The sequence below is a fragment of the Panthera pardus genome, unplaced genomic scaffold (genome assembly GCF_024362965.1).
Source record: "Panthera pardus isolate Hobbes unplaced genomic scaffold, ASM2436296v1 HiC_scaffold_13, whole genome shotgun sequence".
Classification (NCBI taxonomy): Eukaryota; Metazoa; Chordata; class Mammalia; order Carnivora; family Felidae; genus Panthera; species Panthera pardus.
The window spans coordinates 203,947,038-203,973,522 of NW_026526688.1; the positions used below are offsets into that span (position 1 = coordinate 203,947,038).

Consider the following 26,485-nt stretch of genomic DNA (forward strand, 5'->3'; position numbering starts at 1 on the left):
GGGCCTGGGCCTTCCGTGGCCGCTGTCCCCGCTGACTGTGCGCCTGCCTGCAGTTCCCTCCACCGGGTGGCTGGGGTGGCTCTGAGGGAGGGGGACGCAGACTGGGGCCTCAGCCGCGGTGGGCGATGCCGGGGTCTGCAGGGACAGCCTGCCTTCCTCGCCCCTTGTCCCCGACATGGGTTTTCTCTGGCCTCCTGTGCCTGAGTGCCAGTGCCCAGGCTGAGACCACTGGCCTCCCTCCAGGCTGTAGCCAAATGGTAAAGGGCAGTGGTGGCCTGGGGTGGGGTGTCTGCAGTCTTCGCCCTTCCCCCAGCGTGTCCCCCAGCGTGTCCCCCAGCGTGTCCTCTGCCCAGTGGGCCAGTCAAAGGTCTCATCTGCTGTGAGAGCACTGGATTTAGCTCCCGGCCTGTTTGGCCTCTGGGTGTAAGGGGCGTCCCTGGAGGGTCCCGAACCCCACGCTGGCCCCAGTGGCCTCCTGACACCTGCCCTGGCGGGCAGAGGCAGACCCCTCTGTAGAAATATCAGAGACCCAGGTCTCGGGAGCCCACACGCTCGCTCACTTGGCGGATGAATGGTCCCTGGCCGAGGGTGCGGGCGCAGGTCAGGGAGTGGAGTGGGGAGGGGAGGGGAGGGTGCCTGGGGTGTATGTTCGGCCCTGCAGAAGCCCCCAGGCCAGAGCACTTCTGGGTGCTCGAGAGCAGCCGGGAGGCCAGGGGCTGGAGCGCACAGAGCGAGGGGCAGGTGGGACGGGGTCCTCGTAAGCTCTGAATGGAAATAGACTAAAATTTGCAATGAGCGCGAGGGACGCCTACACGTTTAGCTATTTCTAGAAGTTACACGCTACCGCCAAAGCTCACACAATTACAAGCAGAACTCACAAATCCGACATTCTGCTGTGAGTTGATGCCCCTCTCTCTGGTTAAGTAGACCCAGAAGGAAACCAGACACAAATGTGGTCACCCTGGTCAGTGAGCTCTGGCTGTCAGTGGACGTCTGTGGGATGTACCTCTAACAAGGGGGATTGCATCGATGCCAGGCACACACGGCAGCTGCAGGAAATCGACCACTAATAGGCCAGAAGAGAATGTCAATATATTTCAAGGACTTGGTGGCACACAGACCATGTTTTCTTGCCACACCTCAATAACAACGAGAGAGCCAACAAAACCTCATGCGTTCAGGAAATTAAAAATGCACTCTATGTAACTCACAGGCCAAGGAAAAAGCCATAGTTCAAGTTACAAAATACTTTGACGCATGCTCATGAAAATAGCCCATATTGAAACCTGTCGAATATATCTAAAGTTATAAAAAGAAGGGCATTCGTAACCTCCATGATTATGGCAGAAAAAATAAACGTGGAAAATCAGCCAAGCTTCCAGTTTAACCGTGAGGCAGAGGTCAGCAAACGTCCTGGAAAGGGCCAGATTGTAAATATTTCGGATTTTGAGGACCGCAGGTGGTGTCTGTCCTTCCCTCTTCCTCCTCTGATTTCGTCCGCACACTTGTTTGCTGACCCCTGGATTTGGGCAATGAAAGAATGAACACAAAGGGGAAAAAAGGAAGGAGATAATAAGAGCAGCCATGCGTGAGCCGGACAACAGACCTGAGCGAAAGACCCTCTGACCCACCTGGTGAGTCTGGGAGCCACGCGGAGAAGGGGGGGTCGAGGGGGGGAGGGGAGGGGAGGGGGAGGGGGCCAGACCCGAGGAGCGGCGGAGGCCATAGGACAGGGGGGATAGTAGGAACAGCTTGGAAAAAGTGGACAAGTTCCTGGAAAAACATTGCCGAAAACTGACTCAAGAAGAAAGAGAAGCCAGGGCTCATCCTGGAAACCGCGATATAAAACGAAACGGTGACTTCACGTCTTCCTGTAAAGAAAACACCAGCGCCAGCTGACGTTTAAGGCAAGTCCTGCAAACTAGACGCTTGTCATCCTGACCTGAGATCAGGACACGGACAGCGAGGCTGCTGAAGGCCGTCCGCTGACCGCCGTGGCCAAGGTGGCGCAGAGGCCCCCTGGGGCTGGCCTTCCAGATGGCGTGGAGGGGACTGGGCGGCCAGGGACCGAGCCCGGAGGGTAAGCAGGAGCCTCAGCTGGGCCCGCCTGGGCAGTACGCCCCGAAGCCACCCCCAGGACACAGGGGGTCCTGTTTGTACGAAGACTCAGGGCCCTCCCGCGGCACCCCCAGGTCAAGGTCCTGGGCAAGCAGGGTCTGGCTCCTCCAGCCCTCATCCCTGCCCTCCAGGGTCACCAGCCCTGTGTCCCCGCAGCTCCACCCCTCCTGACTTCCGCCCTGCTGTCACCCGACGCCCAGCGCCTTTTCGATTTTCCCGCAGTTATGGATAGAACTTCTTTAGGCCTCGTTGAGTTAATTTCGTTAATTTCTATTGTCTTAGAAAACCGTCCATTTCATCGAGAACATCAGACGTACGCTTGCTACTTTGCGTCTTGGCTGCCCCGTCTCCCTGTGCGAGGCCCTCACGGTGCGGGTCCTGCTCTCCGTTGATCGCACTGGTCAGAGGTTGGTTTATTTAATGTATTTATTTGAGGACTGGCTCCTGGATTTACTGATGAGCCCTTCCATTTTTCTTGTTTCCAATTCATTAATTCGCCTTTATCTTCACCCCTCCTGCTTGTGGATTTACTTTATTGTTCTGTTTTCCCTCCTCGTGTCGAATGTTTAGTCCATTTATTTTCAGTCTCTCTTGCTCAGTAATAAAAGCATTTAAGGTTGTGAATTCCCCGCCGGCCCCTCCCCGAGCCGGCTCGGCGGACGTGCGTCTCTGCTTTCGGCACGGCTGTAAATCGCCTGTCCCGGTGACTTTTATTAACTCCCTGACCCGGGAGTTATTTAGGCAAGCGTCTTCAAATTTCCAAATCATCTGGCTTCTTTTTTAGATCCTTTTATTAATTCTTAGGTTCGTTGCATTGGTTTACATAATGAGGCCCCCAAGCGTTTTTCTCTTTGGAATGCGGTGAGGTATGTGTACATGCGAGCACACGTGGGTCCGTGTGTCCGTGTGTCCGTGTGCGTGTGCATGTACATGCACGTAGCATGTTCTGTGGTCTCTGACAGGCGAGTGTCACCCAGTCAAGGATGTCCATGAGAGGCCTCAAGGCCCTTGTCCTCACTCCAGTGTCATCCCCGAACCTGGGTCTCCGGGTGAGGGCGGGGCCATCCGGCGCTCCGACAGGCCCGCCTCCTCGCTCACAACAAATACTCCCGATCTCACACCCCTCGTTTAGAGCCCAACGGCCAGGTCTGCTGTTCACAGGGCACAGAGACGTCTCAGGGGCCCCTCGGTGGGTGACTGGGGAGAGGCCGCGGGGCAACTCCAGGGTATTGGTGTTGAGGGGGACGGCTGTCTCTGGCCCAGGCCTGTCCTGTGGCTCAGATCGTACTGCCCCCTGCCCCCCCCCCGACCTCGGAGGGCAGCCTGGACAGATGATCTGAGTGCTGGGGTGGGGTGGGGGTGGGGGGGCCCGGGCGGTTCTCAAACAGAAAGTCCAGTTTAATTCCTAGTCTGCTAATTATAAAAAGTTATGAATAGATGTTAATTTTATGTATTTATTTTTTAAGTTTTGACGTTATTTATTTGTTTTTAAATGTTCATTAATTTTTGAGAGAGAGAGTGAGAAGAGCCAGAGCACGAGCGGAGGTGGGGGAGGCAGAGAGAGAGGGAGACGCAGAACCCGAAGCAGGCTCCAGGCTCTGAACCGTCAGCACAGAGCCCGATGTGGGGCTCGAACTCACGGACGGTGAGATCGTGACCTGAGCCGAAGTCGGACACTTAACCGACTAGCCACCAGGCGCCCCTGATTTTACTATTTTTATTCATCTATTGAGATGATTATATGACATTTCTTTTTTAATCTGCACATGAGTTTTCTAGGGCAGCTGTAGCAACTACCACAGCCCGAGGGGCTCAAACAGCACATTTATTCTCTCAGTCCTGGAGGCTGGGGTCTGAGATCCAGGGTGAGTTCCCTCTGATGCCCCTCTCCGTGCTGTGTAGACGGCCGTCCTCTCCCAGTATCCCTACGTCGTCGTCCCTCCGTACATGGCTGTGTCCTAATCTTTTCTTCTAAGGACACCAGTCGGACTGGATTAGGGCCTGCAACAGTGACGTCATTTTACCCTAATAACTGCTTTAAAGACCCTATCGCCAGTTTGTTTATTGTGGTAAAATATGCATAACATAAAATATATCACTGTAACCGCTTTCACGTGGGCAGCTCCGTGGCATTGGGCACATTCGCAGCGGTGAACATCCCCAGCCTCCACCTCCAGAACTCTCTCATCTTCCCAGGGGACACTCTGCTCCATGAAACACTAGCTCCCCGTCTCCCCCGCCCCCAGCCTCTGACCCCCACCATCCACTGTCTGTCTCTATGATCTGCGTCCCCCACGGGCCTCCCGTAAGTGGAATCATCCGGTGCTCGTCCCCTCGCGACCGGCTTATTTCACGGAGCACAACGTCCTCCAGGTCCATCCGTGTGGCGGCAGGCGGCAGGACGTCCTTCCCGTTCGAGGCCGAGGAACATTCCGCCGTGTGGATGGACCACGTTTTCTCACCCGCGCGTCTGTCGGCGGACTCCGGGTTCTTGCTCGTCTTAGCTGATGTGAACAGTGCTGCTGTGAACGTGGGGTGCACGCACCTCTTGGAGACCCTGCTCTCAGTTCTTCTGGGTGCACACCCGGGCCAGACGTGGGCTTACTGGATGGCAGGGGGAGGCAGGCGTGGGCTTGCTGGATGGCAGGGGGAGGCGGGCGTGGGCTTGCTGGGTCGCAGGGGGAGGCGGGCGTGGGCTTGCTGGGTCGCAGGGGGAGGCGGGCGTGGGCTTACTGGATGGCAGGGGGAGGCGGGCGTGGGCTTGCTGGATGGCAGGGGGAGGCGGGCGTGGGCTTGCTGGATGGCAGGGGGAGGCGGGCGTGGGCTTGCTGGATGGCAGGGGGAGGCGGGTGCGGGCTTGCTGGATCACAGGGGACTCTCTGTTTGATTTTGGGGGGACCTGCCACATTGTTTTCCATGGCGGCTGCACCAGTTTACGTCCCCACCGACAGAGCATGGGCTCCCAGTTTCCCCACACCCTCGACAAGGCCCGTGGACCTGCTTTTCTTAGGGCCGTCTTTCCACGGGGTGTGACGTCGGGTCTGTGGAGTTTTTTGCTGTTGAAACCTGACTTACCTGCATTATAATAGGAAATTTATTGAGACTTTGTGGCCTCACATCGCCAATTTGTATAGATATCCTACCTGTTCTTGAAAAGGAAATACATTCCAAAACGTCTGCGGCCTTCTGCATATGTCTGTAAGGTCCACGTTTATTGTACAGATTTTCTCCATCCTTACTGAGTTTTTGGTTGACCTGGTGCACCAAGAACTTAGACTCTGGTGCTGATTTGTCTGTTTTCTCCTCTGGTTTCTAGTTGCACTCACGTTTGGAATCGTTATGTATTTCTGTTGCTTTGAACTTTTGTAATTGCAAACTGGCCCTGTTTGTCTCCGGTGGTCTGTGTTTACCCCATTTGCTTTGGTATAGACGCGGTCTTTCTTCCGGTCACCGTGTTGGCCAGTTTGCATGCTTTTCTCCCTTCCAGTGGATCCGAGGTTCCATTGGGTGTCATTTGTCTGCAGCCTGAACGTTTTTCTTTAACATCTGCCATAGTCAAGTACAGTGTCTCAGCTTCCATTGATCTGAACATACATTCCTCTTGCCTGAATTTTTGCAGGATGGTTTTGCCGGATACAGAATTCCAGTCTGTCTCTTCCTTCCTAAGGTTTAAAGAAACAATTCCATTGCCTTCTGGCTCGTATAGCTGCTGATGAGAAGTCCGAAGTGATTTTGTTGTTTTCCCTGTATGTCACGTGTCTTGTTTTGTTTCGTGTTTCCTGTGTGTTTCCTGGAGGCTTTTCCAAAAATTTCTAAAAGTTTTTTAATGTTTGTTTACTCTTGAGAGAGAGAGAGAGAGAGAGAGAGAGAGAGAGAGAGAGAACAAGTGGGGGAGGGGCAGAGAGACAGGGAGACACAGACTCCGAAGCAGGCTCCAGGCTCTGAGCCGTCAGCACAGATCTTTCTCGTCATGGCTCAGGGTGGTTTTCCGTAGCGCCCTGTCTGCTTCCGTCTGGGACTCTGGCTTCACGTACGTCACACCACTTGGTGGCTCCTGCCGTGGCCCCATCCCTGTCCGCGGACGTGTTTTCTGCAGACCCACAGAGCCAGCGAGGTGCCCACCCTGGTCTGGGGCTGCTCCGAGGCTCTGCCCACCGGAATGGCTTCCCTCACTGGCCCTGTGACAAAGCAGGATGTGAAGTGTGATGCCTCTTGTTGCCGTGGGACCCAGGGCTAAGCAGAAGTGGAAGCCAGCGGGTGTATATTTTACATCCTTTTACGCCGAGTCTCTCTGGAGCCTTCCACGTCAGGTCTTTGGAAGACCAAAGCAGTTTTCTTAACCCGACCTTCAGCTTTTACCTGGAATCTTTCGTGTGTTTTTGTTTATCATTTCTGTCACCCAAAACTGTGCCTTTTGTCCCTTATTTGTGATGCTCTGAATTCTATTTCTGACCCATAAGTGGACACCCCAGACTGTAACAAGCACCCTTACGGGATAAAGCTGAAGCTTGTCCGGTCTACACCCTCCCCCTGGACAGGACCAGAGCCTCGGTCTACACCCTCCCCCTTGGACAGAACCAAAGACTCCGTCTACACCCTCCCCCTTGGACAGAACCAGAACCTCAGATCCCTTGAACCCCATCCGCTCCCCTCTTGCTCGCGCCGTCCTGCTGTTGTGTTCTGGACAGTTTTGTTTTCGACCCCACGAGAGAGACGCTGTTACTCCCGTGGTGCCCAGCCGCTGACCATCTGGTCTCCGCGTGTGCTTTCCTCTCGGGTGGCCCTTTCTGGGCAAATGCTTCTTCCAGGGTCGTCCTCGGCTCCTGCCACGCGGGCCTCTCCACAGGAGGGGCGAGCCAGCCGGCAGGTCGGGGATGGTGCCCCCACCGCGGGGGCCGTGGTCTGTGGGGCCTGGTCCTGGCGGCGACGTCTGCACCCGGCCACGCTGTTCACCGGACGTGCGCCCCAGTGCGCGGCCGTGCCTGGCGGGAGCCCCGGGAGGTGGGGGTCGTGGGACATCTCAGCGGCCACCTGAAAGGCCGCGGGTACAGAGCCCTCCCTTTCTGCGGTGAGGGGTCCTTTAGTCCGGAGGACCTTCCTCGCTGGCCTCAGTGTGCCGCGTGCTCCCCCAGGGCTGTCTGTCTGTCTGGGATGCGCTCGGGGGACAGGAAGCCACGCCGCCAAGTGACAAGTGACACGCACGACACCGTCCCCAGACCCGCGGGGGTGAGAGCTCATCGTGGCACCTGGGCCGAGCCCGAGGCCCCGGGTCGGACCTGCGCCTGTGTGGCGGGGGCGATGGGGACCCCGGTGGACTGCAGGCCGGGGGCGACAGCGCTGGTCTCTGTCCGTTGTGTTACTGTTATTTTATGGTGTTCTAGTCATTTACTGGAAACATCCTTTTACTGTTAGTATGTGCGACATTTGTCATTTGGGTGTTAATTTTATATATTATTGCACCTCTGAACCAATCATCCTGTGTCTTAATCTGTTTCTGAGGTGAAATTCACGTGCCATATCGTTCAGTGCACTCACGTGGCTGTGCCGCAGCCACCAGCTCCCTCCGGTTCGAGAAGCTGGGTCCCGGGGCCCAAAGGAAAGTCCCTGCCCTTGTCCGTGTCCCCCCCCCCCCACTCCTCCCTCCCCACCCCCCAGCCCGGCAGTTACCGGGCCGCCCTGTTTCTGTGGACTGGCCTGTGCTCCCCACAGGAAGGGACCGACAGAGGGGCTGCTCGGGTGTGGAGCGTGTGGGCCTGGGGGCGTCAGGCCGGGAACGTCGGGCTCCGTCCACTTGGGGCTCAGGGAGTGAAGGCCGGGCCTCGCCCCGCCTGCTGGGCTCCAGCCGCCACCTCGTGCTCCTCTGTCCCCGCGACCCGCCGAAGCCCAGCGTGGGAGGGGCTTGCCAGCGTCCCAGGCTGTGACCACGTGAGGCCCCCTCACGTGGGGGGGGGGGGCTCTGCAGTGAGTAGCCCCCCCACCCAGAAATGCTCACCCGGCGCCCGTGGACGTCCTGGGCCCTCAGGCCGGGGTGTGGGGGAGGCCTGAGCGGCCGGGGTCACGATGGGGACGCCCCCTTGCCCTCCTCGGCCTGGGGATGCAGTGGGCAGGCACGGGCTGGCGCTGTCTGGCGGCGTGGGGGCCCCCAGTTCCGACGGCCTGCTGCCGTCTGCGAGCCCAGAGGCACCGCCCGTCACGTCTGAGCACGGGTGACACTCCAGCGATGGGGAGTCCTGCGCTCCCGGGGTGGCCACACACACCTGTAGGAGCCGGAGGGGGACTCCGAGGGCGGCGGACGGCTCGCCTCCTCTTCCCCGGAACTGGGGCAGCCAGGATGGCCACAGGCCGAGGCAGTGACCGCTGCGCCCCCCGGGGAGGGTGGTGTCCTGCTCTGCCCAGAACTGGCCTGAGATCCCCCTCTCGGCCCCCAGTTGCCCTCCGGCATGGGCTCTAGCCCAGGGTGGGCTCTGCTTCCCCCGGCTGGTCCCTGGAGGCCCTGCTCTCTCCCACCCTGCGGCTGGGTGGGTGGTCCTGCAGGGCCCTGCAGCCCCAGCCGCACCGCCCCTGGCGGCCGCGGGGTGGCAGCAAAGATCGCCCCTGGCAGTGGCTTCTTCGGCAGCCTGCCTGGGGTGGGCAGGGCTGTGGGGGGCCTGGAGCCCGGGGGCTGGGGGTGCAGACCCTCTGGGGCCCTCGTCAGTCCCTCCGACCCCGGTGCTCCAGGCCCTCCGGTGGCTCCTTCTACTGCCAGGCCGGGGCTGGTCTGAGGACGGGATTGTGCTGCTGTCCCCAGAAGAGAGTGTTTGGCCTCCTGGGGGACGTGGATGGGGAAGAGACGGCCCCACCCTCGTGAAGCCCAGCCGTCCAAGGGTGTCGTTGAGTGTGCCAGCCCTGGGTGGGGTGGGCAGGGTGAGCTGCAGCTGTGTGGCCCCATGTGACTCTGTGTGGTCCTAGGTGAGTGTGGGTATGGCCCCAGGTGGCTGTAGGTGTGAGCTCAGGTGGGCTGTGGCCCAAGATGGCTGTGGGTGTGGTCCCAGGTGTCTTTATGTGTGTCCCAAGTGGCTGTGGGTGTGGTCCAGCTGACTTTATATGAGGTCCCAGGTGGCCATGTGTAACTTATGGAGGGGACCTTGAGCCCAGGGAGTTGCGGTGACTTTCCTGAGGCCACAGAGCTCACAGCAGAGCTGGAATCTTCCAGGGGTCACTCCGTGGTTTTGGGGGAGCCATGTGGGTTCTGAGGAAATGGAGTTTTAAGCCCCAGGCCCCTACTGACTTGCTGCATGACCCTGGGGGGGGGGGCACCCCACTGAACAGAGAGCCTGAGAGGGGCTGCTGCTGGGACCACAGGGGAGGCGTGAGGGGCTTGGGGCCCCTGGAGGGGAGCTCCAGAGGGAGGGTGCTAGTGAGGGCCTTCGCCTGGGCTCCCTCCCCCATTGTACACTGGCCTTGGCTGCAGCTCTTGGCCACTTGGCCTGGTGTGGCCACTGGCTCTTGTCACAGGTTGGGGAGTACAAGTAGGGTCAGACCCAGGCCCTGTGGGGGGTGGGCTCAGAAGGTGGCGGGCTGGGCACCCTCGGACTCCCTCAGTCTGGGGCCCCTGGTGCCACTGATCCTGAGACTATCGGAGAAGTGACCGTGACGCAGAAGGGTCCTGGGAAGTGTGCCATCCAGAGGCAGTCCGTGGCAGATCCCAGCTGTCACTCGAGGGTGTGGCTGGTCAGGGACAGGGCCACCGGCTGATCGGCTGCCTGTGGCTTTGGCAGGGTCGGGCCCGGCCAGACCAGACGCGCCCTTTGGGGCGGAGGGCGGGGGTTGAGTCCCCTCCCTGCTGGACCAGGAAGGGTCCCGCATCCCCCGTGCTCGGCCTGTGGGAAACTGGCTGGTTCCCACGGAAGCCGTGGGGGGGACTCGGGCCAGGCTGGGGTGGGCACCGGGCGAGGGGGCCACAGCCTCTGCAGACCCGGCAGGGGCCAGAGGCAGCGCCTAGATTGGGGCCTAATGGTTCACGGGCAGATGTGGCCCCCCGCACCCTCCTGGCCCGGCACCAGACACGAAGGCCTCCGTGTGCCCTTCTCTGACCCTCTCTGGACCCCCGCAGGATCTCCCTCAGGCCCTGGGCCCGGCAGAAGCAGCGGGCCGTGTCGGGGGAGGAGGGACTGCCTAGAGCCCACCCGGGACCCTGAGCCAACCACCGCAGCAGCCCCGGGGTTGACCCCAAATCCCACCTGAGCCTGGACCCAGCCACAACCGCCACCCGTCCCAAATCCCGAGCCCACGCGGCTCGCCCCCACCCTAGTGCCTCCCCCTAACCCCACCCCACCCGTCCTACCCTCCGGTTACCTCACTGAGACTCACTACTGCTGGGGGTCAGGGGTCCGGGACCCTCCGGCCCTCCCCACAGCCTCCCAAAGCCCAAGAGACCCCAAATGGGAGCTGCCCACTCCTGACTATGGCTGCAGCCCTTGGAGGTGGACAGGTGGGCGGGGGGGGGGATGGGCAGGAGCTGCCCCAAACCCGTTGTCTGTTACCTGTTATCTCAGCCCGGGGCCTCGCTCTGCTCTCTGGGGGCCACCCCATTCCAAGCCCCGGGTGTCCCACCCGCAGCCCTGTGCTGGGGCAGCCTGCCCACCTGGGGGCCTGGGGGAGCGGCCGGCCCCTCCTCCCCAGACAGGGGCACAGAGACCCCATCCCTGCCTCGGGACTCCTTTAGCCTTTGTTGGATGAACGACCCCTGTGCCCAGGATGTCGTCCTCGGGTTTCTGTCTGAGTTGCTCCAAGTCCTTGACAGACCCTTCCTGGGGACCCCCCTGGATCCTGTGGCAGGTAGGGCTTTCCTGTTGGGCCCGTGAGCCCAGGAGTTTCTGTTGTGATGCTGCTTCGCGACCGCCAGTCCCAACGCGGGTTGATGGCAAGGGTGTCGCTAATGTCCCATGAAGGGCAGGCCAGGCACAGCTCCTCCCGGGCCAGGGCAGGGGGCAGGCCCACCACGCAGCACATCACATCCCCCCACGTCCTGTTGGTCAGGTCAGGTCTCTGGCCTGAGTCAGGGGGTGGGGACACCCTGGCCAGCCTCCCAGACAACCGTGCAGACTCCTGCAGAGGAAGCGGCTGTAGGAGCCTACACTGGGAGCAGGGCAGGGGGCTCGGACCCCTCGATCGCCCCTGGCCACCTGGGCTCGGCCCTCCACCTGGGGCCCCTCTACCCAGGCTCCGCCAGCACTGACCACACGGGCCAGGCCCGGGTCTGTGCCACCTCTCACGCCGCGGGTGATGTCCTTGAGCGAGGCCTTCGGGAAAGGCTGTGAGAGAACGAGTGTGGAGGGGTGTTTCTGCCCCACCTGATTCCAAGGGCAGTGTCGCTGGGACAGAATTCTAGGCCGGCTTTCTTGGAAAGACCCAGCAGCCTGGCCTGTGCCCTGCAGCGGGGCCGGGCCAGCCTGCCTGCCGTCCTCTCTCCCCTTTGTTCACTGGTAGGATTCTGTTATGCTTCCAAGGGCCTAGAACGTCTCCTAGTGGGTCCGGGGTGGGAATCTGCTGGTGGGTTTTGCCGGGATCTGGTTCCCCCTCCACCCCGCTCCCTGGCAGCTGGCCCAGCGACCCCTGGGTCGCCACATCTGGGGCTCAGAGTGGCTAGTCGTGCCTCGTGAGCTCCGTTTCCCCCTTGAGGAGTTGGGATGCCCGGACCCACTGGCACCCTGCTCTCCCATCTCCTGGGGCTTATGGAGCTTTCCCCCCAATGCCACATGGCCGAAAGGGACACGGAATACCTTGGGCTCCAGCCACCGTTGCCATACTGAGGTGAGCTCTGGGGACCTGCCCTCTCTCTTTGCATGTCGAAGACAATTTACTGACCCTCCCAAGGGATCTCGGGGGGTCCAGCCTCAGAAGTCACTGCGCGAGTCCCGCTGCGGCCCTCCTGCCCCTAACCCGCAGTGCCCTGGTGGTGGGGACCACCGTCCCCTTTCAGGGACAAGGGGCGAGGCCCAGTGGGGCGGGGAGGCCTCCTGGAGGGGACTTGAACTGGAGCCAGTCCAGCCGGGTCACTCCTCCAACCCCTCCCCAGTCCTGTGGGCGAAGTGGCTTTTTCCTCCTCGGCACGACCAGGGGGACCTCTCCGGAGGCAGCCGGCTCTCCCTGTGGACACCGAAGCCGGACAGTCAGACAGACCGCCAGGCGGGAAGGCCAGCCCTGGGCCCTCGGACATCCTGGGGTCTCTGGGGAGGGGACGCCCTGTCTCCCCGGGCCGGGGGCCGTGCCCATCCAGGCACCGGGCTTCTCGCTGCCCGCCGGAGACGGAGCCCGTCAACGCTGCCCCCTCGACTTTTTTCTCCTCCCCAATTAATTAATTTAAATTGACCATTAAGTCAGCCGAGTTTTTGATTGATATTTTCATTAGCAGCCCTGTCCGACGCCCCAGGAATGTATGGTAATGTCCAATCTGCGGGCGGGCCGCGTTCCTCCTGCCGCACGCTGAGTTATGGCTGGCACCCTCGCGCGTCTCCCAGGGTAATTTGAATTCAGATGAGCTGCCGCAGTGTTCCGGAGCCTGGCGGCCGGCCGCTGACGGATGGCACTCGGGTTATCACAAGGTCACTGGTGCAGCCGCCACCCTCCGCGGGAGGGGCCGGCCAGGCCTCCGACGCTGGGGAAGGTGGGCGGCCGAGTGGACTCCCGAAAATTGCCCGCCCGGGGGCTGACGGAGCGCAGCCGTGCCCGGTAAAACCCGGGCGAGTCAACCTTGGGGCCCGTGTTCCCCGAGGCCATGGCTGGGCCTCACGAGGAATTAGAAACCCGCCCCCCCCCCCGGGGGTCCACCTACGACAGCCCCTCCACAGCAGGGGCAGGGGCAGGAGCCCCCGGAAAGCGCTGACCAGCGCGGAGCAGCTGCCTGGTGTTCGGGAGACCCCGGTCCCCGGTGGCCCGGCCGGGATTGAGCCCGGGAGCTGACGGTAGCCAAGTGTCCCTCTCCTGGGAAGGGCCACTGTGGGGGCCTGTCCAGCTGCGTGACCACGGTCACCAGGTCACCTGAGCGCTGTGTGCCTTGGTTTCCCCACCTGTGCCACGGGGTAGCACCGCGCGTCCTATTTGTAGTAAGGGGGGGGGGGGCAGAGGTGGCAGCACGGACACAGCGTGAGGGTCTCCGGACGCTCCCGAGCCCGTACGTGGGACCTCCCCTCTCGGCTCGTGCTGTCCGGCCTCTTCCCGCCACGCGCTGCTCTGGAGGGGAAGGAGCAGCTCCGTCCTGCCCCCGCCCGGGGACCCCGCCTGCTGACCTCAGGCCTGATCCCCGGATGTCTGCAGTGTGGCGGCCGACCCCGAGGGCTGGGACCTGCGCTGGGCCGGAGAGAGAGGCCGAGGCGGATCTCGGTGGGGGGGCCCTGGGGGGCCCCGCGGGGAGGAGGGGCAGGGCTGCTTAGAGGGCAGGGTGGAGGGGCGGGGTGGAGGGGGGTGGGGGGGGCGGGGAGGCCCCAGGGAAAAGGTAGGGGGTCCACCCCCGGAGGGCCCGGCGGGGGGGGGGGGGGCGCTCAAGGGGCCGGTCCAACCACATCTGTCTCCAGCCCAGGTGTCCAGGCCTGAGCTTCGATCGTCACACGGGCCAGACAGTGTGACCCGAGGGTGGCCTGTGTCCGGACCCCATTGCAGGGGTGCTGAAAACCGTGGGGCCGACAGGCCATCGGCCGCGGGTGCCCCGACAGAGACCGTGCAAGACCTGACGTCTGCCCCAGTCGTTGGGCCCTGCTGCGGTCTCGGTGCCGGAGAGGGTGGGGCCGTGGGTCAGCGAGGGCGAGGGCTGGGGGGACCCGCCCAAGCCCCCCCGGGGAGCGGCTGCTGCTGGCTCTGTGGCGGGGACCCTGTGGGGCTCATCCCAGCCCCTGTCCTTGCCCTGTGCTGAGTGGGGAGCAGACGTGCGGCTGCTGGGGTCCTTGCTTGTCAGGGTCAAGCCGGATACCCTCCCAGAACCGCATTCCCGAATCTTCCTGGCAGCTGGGTGTGGCCATGTGACTGTTCTGGCCGACGTGAGTGCAAGTGTCGGGTGGAACTTTGGGGGAAGCTCCTTACAAGTGGAAAAGCACCCGTACCCTTTGCATTTCTTCTTTCCCGCTTCCTGAGCAGAGGTGTGATGGCCGGGGCTCTGGCAGCTGTTTGAACCAGGAGGCGAACTCGAGGCAGAAGGCCACGCACGTGCAAGGAGGTGGGGCAGGAAGACAGAGGCGCCTGTGTCTCTGATGACTGTGGGGCCCAGAACGGCCCGGGTGTGGCCACCTCCAACTCTTGTCTCCTTGAGAAATGAACCTGTGTCCTACCGAAGCCACTTTCGTTGGTGGTGTTTTTGGTGGGCTATCGGCCGGCACCGTTCCCAACCGAGGCAGAAACCGAGGAGAAGTGCCCTGTGTGGAAACAGTGTGAGGCTCAGAGTGGACCCGGCTCGGGGCGGGGCCTGTGGGAGGCTCTGTGAAAGGAGGGGTCATTTCATTCCCCGGCCGCGGCCAAGAACACTGGGAACCACTTATCAAGAGAAAATGAAGCGGCGCCTTACGAGGCGTCCCCGGGTTTTTAACATAATGTCGGGAAACGTGGAGACGCAGGACACAATGTGAACACGAGGTGGCTGAGGGAGACCACGGGGTGAGGCCGGCGTGGCTCAGAGGGACTCCCCACGCCAGCTGAGGCCGCCCTCCACGCCCTCCCTGCCCGTGGGAGGTCCCAGCAGGGGAGACGCTGGTGCCTGGTGGGGTGATGGCTGCGGGGGCCCGGGGCAGGCGGGACAGCGCCCCTCCCCAGCTTCGTGATTTGTTTAGTTAGAAGGGGCCGGAGCCCAGGGGTGGCCTCGAGGAGGGCGAGGGGCTCAGGCCCCCCCCCCCACCGTGCGGCTGCTTCGCGGCTCCCGGGCCATCTGCCGCCGAGGGTCCCCAGTTACCGCCCCCGCTGACCCCGGGGTCTTCCTTCCGGTGCCCCCACCCCAGACCCAGCAGCTCAGGTCGGGGTGTCTGAATGCAGGAACCCGCTTACGTATCGGACCCATTAAGGGTCCACTTCCCAGCTGCCCCAGGGAATCCCTGAGCCCTCGGGGCCCCGCAGCCCAGGGGTGTCTCTGCTTAGCCCAGCGAGGCCGCTGCTGGTCAGGGACCCGGTTCCTTCCATTGTCAAGCCAGGGTCGGCCCACGGCGGGACACGGGGGGCGGGTGGGTTGTGCCCAGCCGGTTCCGGTCTGCCTAGCGGTTCTGGCGCGCTCTCCTGTCCACACCTGACAGCAAGGCCGCTCCGTGCCAGGGGCAAGGGAGGATTTGGTGACCGTTTAGCAGCTGGCCGGCCTACCCCGAAGCCACCAAGCAGCCTTTCCTCCGTCTCACCACCGCCCCAAAAGCCCCCGTCCTCTCCCCACCCCCCCGCCCTCTCCCCACACCCCAGCCCCTCTCCCCACACCCCAGTCCCTCTTCCCACCCCCCGCCCTTTCCCCACATCCCTGCCCTCTCCCCACAGCCTCCTGCCCTTTCCCCACACCCCAGCCCCTCTCCCCACACCCCAGCCCCTCTCCCCACACCCCAGTCGCTCTTCCCACATCCCAGTCCCTCTTCCCACCCCCCGCCCTTTCCCCACATCCCTGCCCTCTCCCCACAGCCCCCTGCCCTTTCCCCACACCCCAGCCCCTCTCCCCACACCCCAGCCCCTCTCCCCACACCCCAGCCTTCTCCCCACACCCCAGTCCCTCTTCCCACCCCCCACCCTCCCGCCCTCTCCCCACACCCCCCTGCCCTTTCCCCACACTCCAGCCCCTCTCCCCACACCCCAACCTTCTCCCCATACTCAAGCCTTCTCCCCACACCCCAGCCCCTCTCCCTACACCCCCACCCCCTGCCCTCTCCCCACACTCCCCCTGCCCTTTCCTCACACCCCAGCCCCTCTCCCCACACCCCAGCCCCTCTCCTCACACCCCAGCCTTCTCCCCACACCCCAGCCCCTCTCCCCACATCCCAGTCCCTTTTCCCACCCCCCCGCCCTCTCCCCACACCCCCTGCCCTTTCCCCACACCCCAACCCCTCTCCCCACACCCCAGACTTCTCTCCATACTCAAGCCTTCTCCCCACACCCCAGCCCCTCTCCCTACACCCCCACCCCCCTGCCCTCTCCCCACACCCCCCTGCCCTTCCCTCACACCCCAGCCCCTCTCCCCACACCCCAGCCCCTCTCCCCACACCCCAGACCCTCTCTCCACATATCCCAGCCCCTCTCCCCACACCCGTCCCCCTGCCCTCTCCCCACACCCCAACCCCTCTCCCCACATATCCCAGCCCCTGGATCCCCAGCCAGCAGGGCCTCTCTCCTGGGTCACCTGTCAGGGGCCCCCCTGAAGTGGGCACTGGGGGGCGGGCACGTTCTTTGGTCATGCAGGGTGTGGAGCTGGGGTGGGGCTCAAAAGGTCCGGGGTCTGTGCCCTGGGGCCCAGCCTCGGCCCAGGTGCTCCCTTGCCACCAGCCCAGTCCCCACGTGTACAGGACTCTGTGGGCCTGCGGCCTCCCTCCGCCGTGCACCGGAGCTCTGATGGCCGCAGGGAGCCTGAGTGTGAAGGACAAGTTGAGGACTGCGTCGCCGCGGGCGAAGCTAAGGAGACCACCCGCTGACCTGGTGGGATGAGCCACCTCTAAGCAGAGCCTGAATGGTGCCGTGAAGGGACATGCTCCAGATCATTTAGATAAACGTGTAAATGACCCCCAAACTCATGGAGACAGTCTCCCATGGCTTTTTCCCAGAAGATTGATAGTTTTGGCTTTTAGGTTTGGATCTGTGATTAATTTGGGGTCTGTCGTGGGTTACGTTACACACTCACCTGCTGCCCCGTGCCATTTTTGGAAAAGACCCCCCGTGAAGGAGCCCTGGTGTCCCATCAGAAGTGAATTGGTGGCGTGTGTACGGGGCCTGTCTCTGTTGCCCTGTCTCACCCCCGTCACGTGGCCTCGATGACTGTGGCTTCACAGGAAGACTTGGAATCAGGTGGTGAAAGCCTTCCGGCCTTTTTCTTTCTGCCAGAAATCTTAGGCCATTCTAGTCTTTCTGCAATCCCATTTGACTCAGCAAGTTTTACCAAAAAAGGCTGTTAGTATTTTGATTGGGACTGTGTTAAATCTACATACAGTTTGGGGGAGAGCTTCTGTCCCAGTGCGGTTGAGTTTTCCAACCCCTGGACACGGTTTGTGTCTCTGCTTAGCTGCCTTCTGTGATTTCTCAGGGTCTGTGTGAGGTCTCGCTCATATTTCATTGGACTTCTCTCCATGCATTTTATTTTTGGTGCTCATTTAAACAGATTTTTAAAAATTCATCTTCTAATTGCTAACTACCAGCTTCTAGAAGTAGAATTGAATTCCGTGTATTGACCTTGTTTCTTGTGATGTCGCTAAAGCCATTTGTCAGTTCTAGTAGTTGTGTTGTGGGTTGCTTGCTATGTTAGTTATTTATTGCTGCTTCACAAATCACTCTCAGAAGTTACTCGCTTAGAACAATAGCTGTTGACGATCTCCGTTTCTAAGCGTCAGTGGCCCATGCGTGGCTTCACTGGGGGTCTCTGGCTCAAGGCTGTCCTCACGCTGTTGGCTGGGGCCACGGTCTCATCTGATGGCTCCACCGGGGTGGGTGGGGATCCACCTCCAAACTCACCCCCTGGAGACCCTCCCTACCCCCTGACGTGGCAGCTGTGGCCCCAGGCGAGTGGCCCGAGAGAGAGGGGAGCGAGGTGGGGATCCTTTCATGGCTGAATTCCCCGAGTGATGCCCATCACCCACGTGGTTCTGTCCATCCGACGTGAGTCACAACGTCCAGTGCACACCGAGAAGGGACGTAAGGTGTGAGTGCCAGGCCGTCCCACAGGCTTCCTGCCAGGCCAGGGTTTTCCACATGAACAATAATTTCATCAGTGAATAAGCGATAAGATTTTGAAACAAGATTATGATCTAATCATTCCCGTAACGTGTAAAGATATTGAAATACACTCTCAAGTATGAAAGGACTGAGAATAGCCCACCGTGTCCCCTTCCTTTAGAAATTACTTAAAGGTGTCCTCCTGGAAGATGGATCAAAATAAGGATAGCTGACAAAAGGAGAAATGGCGTTCAAGGTCATGTTTTTAATGCACATGTGACCACACATAAGTTTAAAACCCAGGATGCGTGTTCACTTCTAAAATCGCTAATGAGAGGGGCGCTTGGGTGGCTCGGTTGCTTAAGCGTCCGACTCTTGATTTCGGCTCGGGTCATGATCTCACTGTTCGTGAGTTTGAGCCCCACATCAGGGTCCATGCTGACGGTGTGGAGCCTGCCTGGGATTCTGTCTCTCCTTCTCTCTCTCTACCCCTCTCCAGCTTGCTCTCTCTCTCTCTCTCTCTCAAAATAAAAATAAAATAAAATAAACTAAAATAAAATTGCTAATGAGAAAAAGGCAAGGAAAATCTAACTCTTAGGCCAAAAGCAGAGGTGGGGAGAACAGGAAGCAGGAAGAACCTGGCTCCTGAGGTACAGAAGTGTGACAAGCACATGTCTCGACAGCGGGCGAGGACGAGTCCACACGGCACGGCAGCGGGCGTGATGAGTTGAACACCCGTGAAAACGTGACGGCGGTGTCTGTGTCCAGGTCTGTGTGGGACACAGCCTGGGTTGGTGCCCGCCCCCTCGTTCCAGCCTCCTCGTTGGGGCTGGGGTGGCCTCTGCCTCCTGCTGGGGACCTGACGTGTGTGCCGGAGACAGAATCGCACTCATGGGGTACGAACAAGCGGGTAAACACGGAGGCGAACGGAGAGGGGAGCTACTCATCCTTTGCCACGCGGCAAGTTAGCCCCAAACTCAGCAGCTCAGAAAGTAAACGTTGATTCTCTCACACTGTCCGGGGTCGCGAATTTGGGAACAGCTTAACTGGGGGCTCTGGCTGGGGTCTCGCGCCGGGTGGCAGGGAAGCTGTCCGCTGGGGCTACGTCATCTGAAGGCCCGGCCGGGGCCGGGGCCCGCAGCCAAGATGCCTGGCTCGTGTGGCTGTTCCTCCACACGTGGTCTCTCTGGGGTGGGGGTGGGGGTGGGGCTCAGCGCCTGCGTCCTGCACCATCACTTGTCCCACCCTCCGCGGGCCACCGTGTCCAGCCCACACTCAAGGGACAGGCGTTCAATGCCTCATGCTGGACGGAGGGGTGTGTGGGCATTTAAGAAGGTCCGCAGGCTGAGTGTAATTAAAGGTAGAAGCTTTAAATTGGAGAAAAAGTAAATTTCTATTGACAAGAGGTAAAATCCACAATGAAGAGATCAGAGGCATAAACTTCTAGGTGATGAACAATATGGCATCAAAGCATTTGAAGGGACGGCGCTTCCAACAGCAGAGGAGCCGCCGCAGGGATACACTTGCGGTGCCCTTGGCCTGAGCAGGCGTATGAGAACCCGTGTGTATGTAGGATCTGAGTAAAGTCGCTCAGAGCTAATTTAATGTGTGTTCATATGTACCAAGCTTCACGCTGCACATCCAGAACACCTTCATTTTCAGCATTTAAGGAACCTTCATTGAAAAGCAGTATCTGATGGCCCACAAAGAAAATCTCGATGAATTCCTCAAACAGAAGTGACACCATTTATATTCTCCGGCTACAATATAATAACGCTAAGAATCAATAACGAAAGCCAAACCAACTAAACAGCCTCACAGCCGGCTAAAAATTTAATCTCTTTCTTTATTCCTTAAATCACCATTGATTCAAACAGGAAACAAAAGCCCAACCATTAAGGGCAATTCAGAAAATAATGATACCGAGAACATTACACATCAAAACTCACATGCTCTGGCCTTAAATTTGGGTATTAACTTAAACAAATGAGGACGATAACGAACCGCCTTTGAATAACGGAGCCAACTCCTGCAGGTGCCCCCCTCGCCCGGCGACCGGGGCGCGCACCTGTCGGGCGGGGCTCCCACACCCGCGCCGGCCCGTGAGGCCCCACCTGGCACATCTCCCGTTTGTCGTTTCACGCTTCGTTTTGATTCGCTGTGGCTCGTCGTCCTCCGGGAACCATCTCCTCCTTGCTTTTCATAACAGGGCTCCCCGAGCGAGCCTGTGGCCCGCTTCACAGCCACGTGACCAAGTTTGTTCGCGGGCTGTGGCTAGACGGGGCCCGTGTGGCTGAGGTTGTCCCTGCCGCCCTGCGGGGTGGGTCGGGGCCTGGGGCCCAGCGCCCCGGGGAGGGTAGGCGGCGGTGAAGTCAAGGCCAGCTGGTGTCAGAACAACCGGCCCAGCGTCCCCCGAGCATCTCCACCGCTACCCCCGTTCCCGCTCCTCCCCCCAGGCTGCAGATGTGGTCGGTGCCTCGCTACGCGCGCGGCTCCTGCTCCAGGGCCTGGCACTGTTTCCGTGCGTGCGACTGACACAGATTCACCTGCCCGCGGACGCTCATTGGTGACCGCACGACTAACCCTGCTGGCGCTTTCCCGGTCATCCGGGGACCGCACAGAGCAGCGAGGAATCAGTGTCGGGACAGGCACGTCCGGCCGGAGGCGGCAGGAGGCCACGCCCCGTCTCCTCGCTTGGGCTCACGCTGTAAACACGGGTCCTTTTTGCTGTCCGTCTAGCGCGACGTCTCCCGCAGTTTTGTGCTTTTTGTTGGTGACTCCACGGCTTGACACGGCCCCCCTCCCCGCCCCCCCGCCCCTGCCGCGTGCTGCTCAAGTCCCCCCAGAGGCCGAGATGTGCCCGCGGAGGAGACCCCGTGTCAGGTGGGCCCCGTCGGGGCGCGAGGTCCGCTGACGTGGGGACTCTGTGCGAACGGATCGACCACGTGTTAGGTAAAGTGTCTTTGGACGGAAGTACGCACCGAACACGGCTCCGTACTGAGCCACGGATGGAAACGTGACCCGACGCTCCCAGGGAGCCGACCCTGCGTTTCCCCGCGAGCCGGTGTTCCCGCGTTGACGGATCCCGGCGGCCGCGGACGCCACCAACGGACTGCACGTTCTGAGCTTACCCGCGGCATTGGGCCACCGTGCCTACCTTCCGCGTGGCCTTCCAGCTGCGACCCAGTGTGGCTCTGTCTCCTGTGCCGTTCTGGGTGCATCTTCTGTCCCCCTCTCATCCCTCCCGCGACGGCAGATACCTGGGCGGCCACCGACCCACACAGGACGAGCCTGCCCGTGGCACCTGGGAGCCCGGCCACGTGGGCCCTGGCACGAGGTCCGCCCACACCCCGGGTCCCCGGTCCCCGGCCCCGGGACCCTGCCAGCGCTGGCATCTGAGCAGTGAGTGTGTCTGATTTTGCATGAATCTGATTCCTGTCGGGGTCGGCCTCTTCATGGAGGGGTCAGCCTCCCTCTGCAAATCCCCTGCTCACTTATTCTGTTCTGTTTTCCAACTTTTTTTTCTTTTTTTTAAATGTTTTTATTTATTTTTGAGACAGAGAAAGACAGAGCCTGAGTAGGGGAGGGTCAGAGAGAGAGGGAGACACAGAACCCGAAGCAGGCTCCAGGCCCCAAGCTGTCAGCACAGAGCCCGACGCGGGGCTCGAACTCACGGACCGCGAGATCGTGACCTGAGCCGAAGTCGGCCGCTCAACCGACTGAGCCACCCAGGTGCCCCTCCAACTTTTTCTTACCAGTTTCCAAAACTTGCTGATGTGGCCTCAGCCTACGTGGGGTCCGAGCTAGGAACACGGCTCTGTCGTTCTCCATGCGATGATCCGATCACCCTTCATTCCTCGTGTTTGAGAGATTAAACAACAAAACACCAGAGATGGCTAGTTAGCACGTACACTCTGCATTTTTTGAGATGATCATGTGGTTTCTGTGCCTTAGGCTCTCGGTGGAGCTGAAGGCACGGACGTGTTTTCTGAGGCGCCTCCTGCTTGGCCACGGGGTCACTTAGAACACAGAAGCATTTCACTTAAAATGCGTGGATCTGTACTTGTGCACACGTGTACCTCTGTGCGCACACACCTGTACGTGTATACACACGTACCCGCATTTTCTCGTCCGGGTTCTGAATCTCTCTTCCGTGCTGTCTGCGTGTGCTTTGCTTCGGCATCAGCGTCATCCCCACCTCGTGAGCCAGGGTGCGGACTTCTCTCGTCTATTTTCTGGAATGGCTTACAGCAGGCAGGGGAGTCGGAGCGGCTTGAGAAGCCTGGGGCTGGCTGGCTCTGGGGCCTTGCGTGGGGCATGCTGGACTTTTCAAGTCAGCCACTTTGATGCATTTTCTGGATGGTGTTTTGAGTACTTGCTCTGGGTTACGTGGAGGGGATGTGGGAGGCCGGCTGGGGCGGGCGGCCGTGGGGAGCCGTGAGAAGCGTGAGAACAGGAGCGCGGGGAGGATGCCTGCCCCCGGGGGCTCGGACAGGGCCGGGCTCGGCCTAGCCGGCTTGGGGTGGAGAATCAGCCTGGGCTGGGTGCACCGGTGGTGGGGGTGCTGGGGCCACTGAGCGCATTTGCCTGAATGTGAGCCCCCACCAGCGGGAGGCCTGGGTGTTGGGGGGGACACTGAGTCTGCAGAGGTGGCTGGCTGGAGAGGCCAAGGACGGAGAAAGAGAGATGTGCCCTGCTGGACTGGAGCCCCTCTCTGGCCCCCAAGCCAAGGGGGGGAGCCCTCTCATCCTCCAGGCTTGCTGCTGGCATCGCCTCCCCCAGGAAGCTTTCCTGGGTGCCCAGCTGGCTTCTCTAGTGACTTGGTGGTTCCTGGTGCCTGGCCGAGCTCTTGCCAGAGGACACGTTGGCTTGAGGGGGGGCATGGGGACCCGGGGGGCACCTGTGCGTACGTCCTGCCCGCGTGGGCAGGGGGGTAGCTGGGTACCTCGATGGGGAGGCTTCTCTCAGCCCCCGGAAGCCCAGGTCCAGTGGGGGTGGAGCCCGCGGCCCCGGAAAGGGACCACGCGCGACGTGGGGCTGGCCCTGCTCCTGCCACTGCTCAGACCCTCGGTCCCTGGGGAGCGAGAGCCACTGGCAGGGGCGTGTGCGTGTGCACTGTGTGTTAGTGAATTGGTGAAGCTGGGCAGGTACCCGTACCCTGCCATCTGCCGTGTGTGTGTGCCTGAGTGTGTGTTTGAGGGTGTGAAGACACATGTGTGGGCGTGCTGGAGTGACCGAGTGTGTGCCCACATCTGTACAGAATGGTGCGGGCGTGTGTGTGTGAGTGTGTACTTGTGGGTCTACTCCGTGTGTGTGCACAGCGTGTTCATGCACATACTCGCCTGCACAAATGTGTGCACACACACACAGGTCACTGCAGCACACTCACACCCACTAGCATGTGTGTGCTTGGGTCCGTTCCCTTGTGTGCCCGCACGAGGGCTGCGTGTGTGTGCACATGTGGCCTGTGCGTGGCATGTATGAGCACGTGCGTGTGCCGGTTCACGGGTGTCTGAGGGGCCCCGGCTGTGGGCACAGGTGGACGCTGGGCGTGGCCTCACCTGGCCCCCCACGGGCTTCTCTGGAAGGTCCTCGGGCGGGGTCCCACGGGCACGGCCGCTGTCCCCTTCACCATCAGAGGCCCCCACGGGACTTGGTGTAAATACAGCAATCCCAACTTCAGGTAAATACAAGATGCATCAAAAGATTTAAGGCACCTGTTGTGTATTAAAAGAATTATATCTTGTTTATGGTTCGGTGTAAAACGCACAGCTGATTTATGTAGCGGCTGGCCCATCACAGAGGAAATCCTATTTCAATCATAAATGGCAGGGTTTGATTTAAGAATTCATTCTTTAATGGGTCTGCAATGTTCAAATTTAAACCCATTCAATTCATCAGCCAAATATTCAATATGGGGCACAGGGAACTCATTTAGGCAAACAGAGACTTTTAATATAAATTTTCCGGGAGATTTCTCCATCGATTCCGCAGTTTAGTGCAAAATGATTTGTGCGATACATTCTCGGGGATCAATGCTGCCGGTCAATGGCTCCTATAAAACCGGCCCCCCCGCCCGGCGCGGGTCAAGGGACTTTGGCTCTCGGGGCGCTGCCGGCCGGCGGATGCGGCGCTCGGACAGGGTCATCGGCCGCTGTGCTTGTGCTGAGGCCCGCCCGGCGGCAGGGGGCCCGCCGAGAATCTCAGGCTGACCTCGGGGCCGGCCTGTTGTCCGCTGAGCAGACGAGACCCTGGGACTCGGGAGCCGGGCTTCCACGGAGGCCCGGCCCTGCAGCTGACAGGTGCAGCCCGGCCCGGTGGGCATCCGGCTGTGTCTCGCGGGGCCCAGCCCGGGGCAGAGACTGTCCGGCTGGCAAAGTTGCTTGTCCTCTCTTGAGCCTGCGGTGCCCAGGAGAGGCCCTATCGGCTGCGCCCTGGGAGCTGGTTAAAGGGCATTTCGGGCCAGGCCAGAGCCGCCCTCCATGGCCGGGGCCTGGGTCCGAGGGCTGGTCTCTGGGACAGATGAAGAGGCAGACGAACTGCAGATATCAAGGCATCAGACTGGGGTCTGTCAGTGGGAGGGTCTCCAGGGGTCCAGGGGCTGGACCCCCGGCCCAGGCTGAGCAAGCGACGCGAGGGCGAGGAAGGAAACGACTGCCCACGTCGTGTGCTGCCTGTGTGCCTGGCCCGCACCGAGTGGGAAGCCCCAGGTGGCCCGGGGCTCTGTCCTGTGCCCTGTTTCCTAGGCAAGGTGGCTGGGGCCTCTAAGACCCACCCGAGGTCATCAGACAGGGATCAAAGCCACGAGGTCTGGTCTAGTGCCTTGCACCCGGTGTGGGCAGGAGAGGCCGGGCCATTCTCAGCAGCATCATTAGGGGGCAGGGGCAGTGCCCACGGCGTCTGGGCATGTGACAGCCTGGCGGAGGCCCCTGCCCCCACATAACTGTCCCGGAGAGGGGCCACGCTGGACCCTCGGGGCCGCAGGAAGGATGGTCCCAGGGCACCAGCGTGTGGGACACGTTACAGGCAGGGGTGCTGGGCTTCCCTGCCCTTACCGCTGGGCACGACGGGGCCAGGTAGATGGCTTGGGGGGCAGCTGAGGGCCGCAACTCTGGGCCAGGCGCACTGGCCCCCAACGTACCAACCCTGGGGCAGGAGGGGCCCTCAGGATGCTTCTCTCTCCCCCATTCCATGACCTGCCCCACTGCATCTGGGCCTCCTCCCCACTCCCCCCTGCCAGCACTCCCTGTGCTCATCCAGGACCCGGCCTCAGCATGGCATTGGATGTATCTTGTTGGTTCATTCATTCATTCGTTCGTTCCATTGTTCATTCATTTGTTCACCCATCCCTCAGCTGTTTGCTTCCTCTGTGCCCTGAGATGAACCCTAACCCTACCCGACTAGGACCCCCAGTTGAGAGCTGGTAGGTGGATTGAGGCGTGGGGGGCTCTGGGGAGCAGCACCGTACGGCTGTGTGCCGGTGGGTGGGGTGCGGTGGCCCTGCAGGGGGGTCCCGGGCAGGGGAGGAGCAAGTCGGACGCAGGGCAGCCTGAGTGCTGCAGTGGGGATCGTGCGGGGAGGTCAGCAGCGACCCTCCGGGGTCACAGGTGAGCTCAGGCTCAGGGGAGCCCCAGGGGGGTGTGGCCGGAGCACCCACGTCAGTGGCCTCAGTGGAAACTCGGGCTTCTGGAGACGCCTGCGTGGGCGCAGTCGGGGCCTTCCCGAGAGCTGAGGGGACGGAGCCTGTGGGGGGAGGGGACAGAGCCCCTGCCAGGCCCTCAGGTGGGGGCTTCCTGTCGCCAAGGCTGGAGGGCCGCCCTTCTCCGAGGTGAAGAGGGCTCTGCCCTGAACTCGAGGCGAGTGTGAGTCCGGGGCCGTGCTGCCCCCACCCTGCCCGGTGGCCCTCGTCTGAGCAGGCCAGCTGCCTCGGCGGCGTCCCTGTGCACGGGGATACGCCAGGAATGAGAAGCAGGGCCCATATTGATTTCATTCCCAAATTATTAATCAACTTCACAGCTCAACAGAAATATTGTATTGTTCAGCTTGGGCAGGTCCAAATGGCTCTCCCTCAGGCGAGGAGCAGGGGGCCGGTGAAGGACAGCGGGTGATAAACGTCCCAGCCTCCGTAGAGGCCGACGGGCGCCCACGAGGAGCTCAGAGCGCTGGGCCCTGCCCACACTCAGTCCTCCTATCTGACCAGGTGAGTGCCGGGAGGAGGCTGGGCTCGGGGTGCCTCGTGGGTGGCACTGCCAGCTGGGCAGGGGCCCGAGGTTCTGGGGCCCCGGCCCCACCTCTTCTGGCCCCTGGGAAGCGGGAGGGCAGTGGAGAAGGAGGGGCAGCATCCCATCGAGGCTCTGTGAGGCGCCACCCTGCCCGCAGCTCCCTAACGGCCTCCTCACCCAGCTACACCCCCCTCCCCCCACACCAGGTTCAAAGGCCTCCCTGTGTCCCTGTCCACCTGTCCGGGGGCTATCCCAACTCCCCCTGGCAGACTGGCCACACCCAAGCCTATGGTGCTCAG

At 61.1% G+C, this 26,485-nt stretch overlaps 1 protein-coding gene across 1 annotated transcript in view; it reads left to right on the forward strand.

Moving 5' to 3' along the window:
- The window catches only part of SLBP (stem-loop binding protein), a 74,265-nt gene extending 48,178 nt beyond the window's left edge, over positions 1-26,087 (forward strand). The window contains exon 8 of the mRNA XM_053901789.1: positions 26,007-26,087. Coding sequence (XP_053757764.1) covers positions 26,007-26,072 — 66 coding nt within the window. The 3' untranslated portion in view covers positions 26,073-26,087. The remainder of the gene's footprint in view (positions 1-26,006) is intronic.
- The last annotated feature ends 398 nt before the right edge of the window (positions 26,088-26,485 follow it).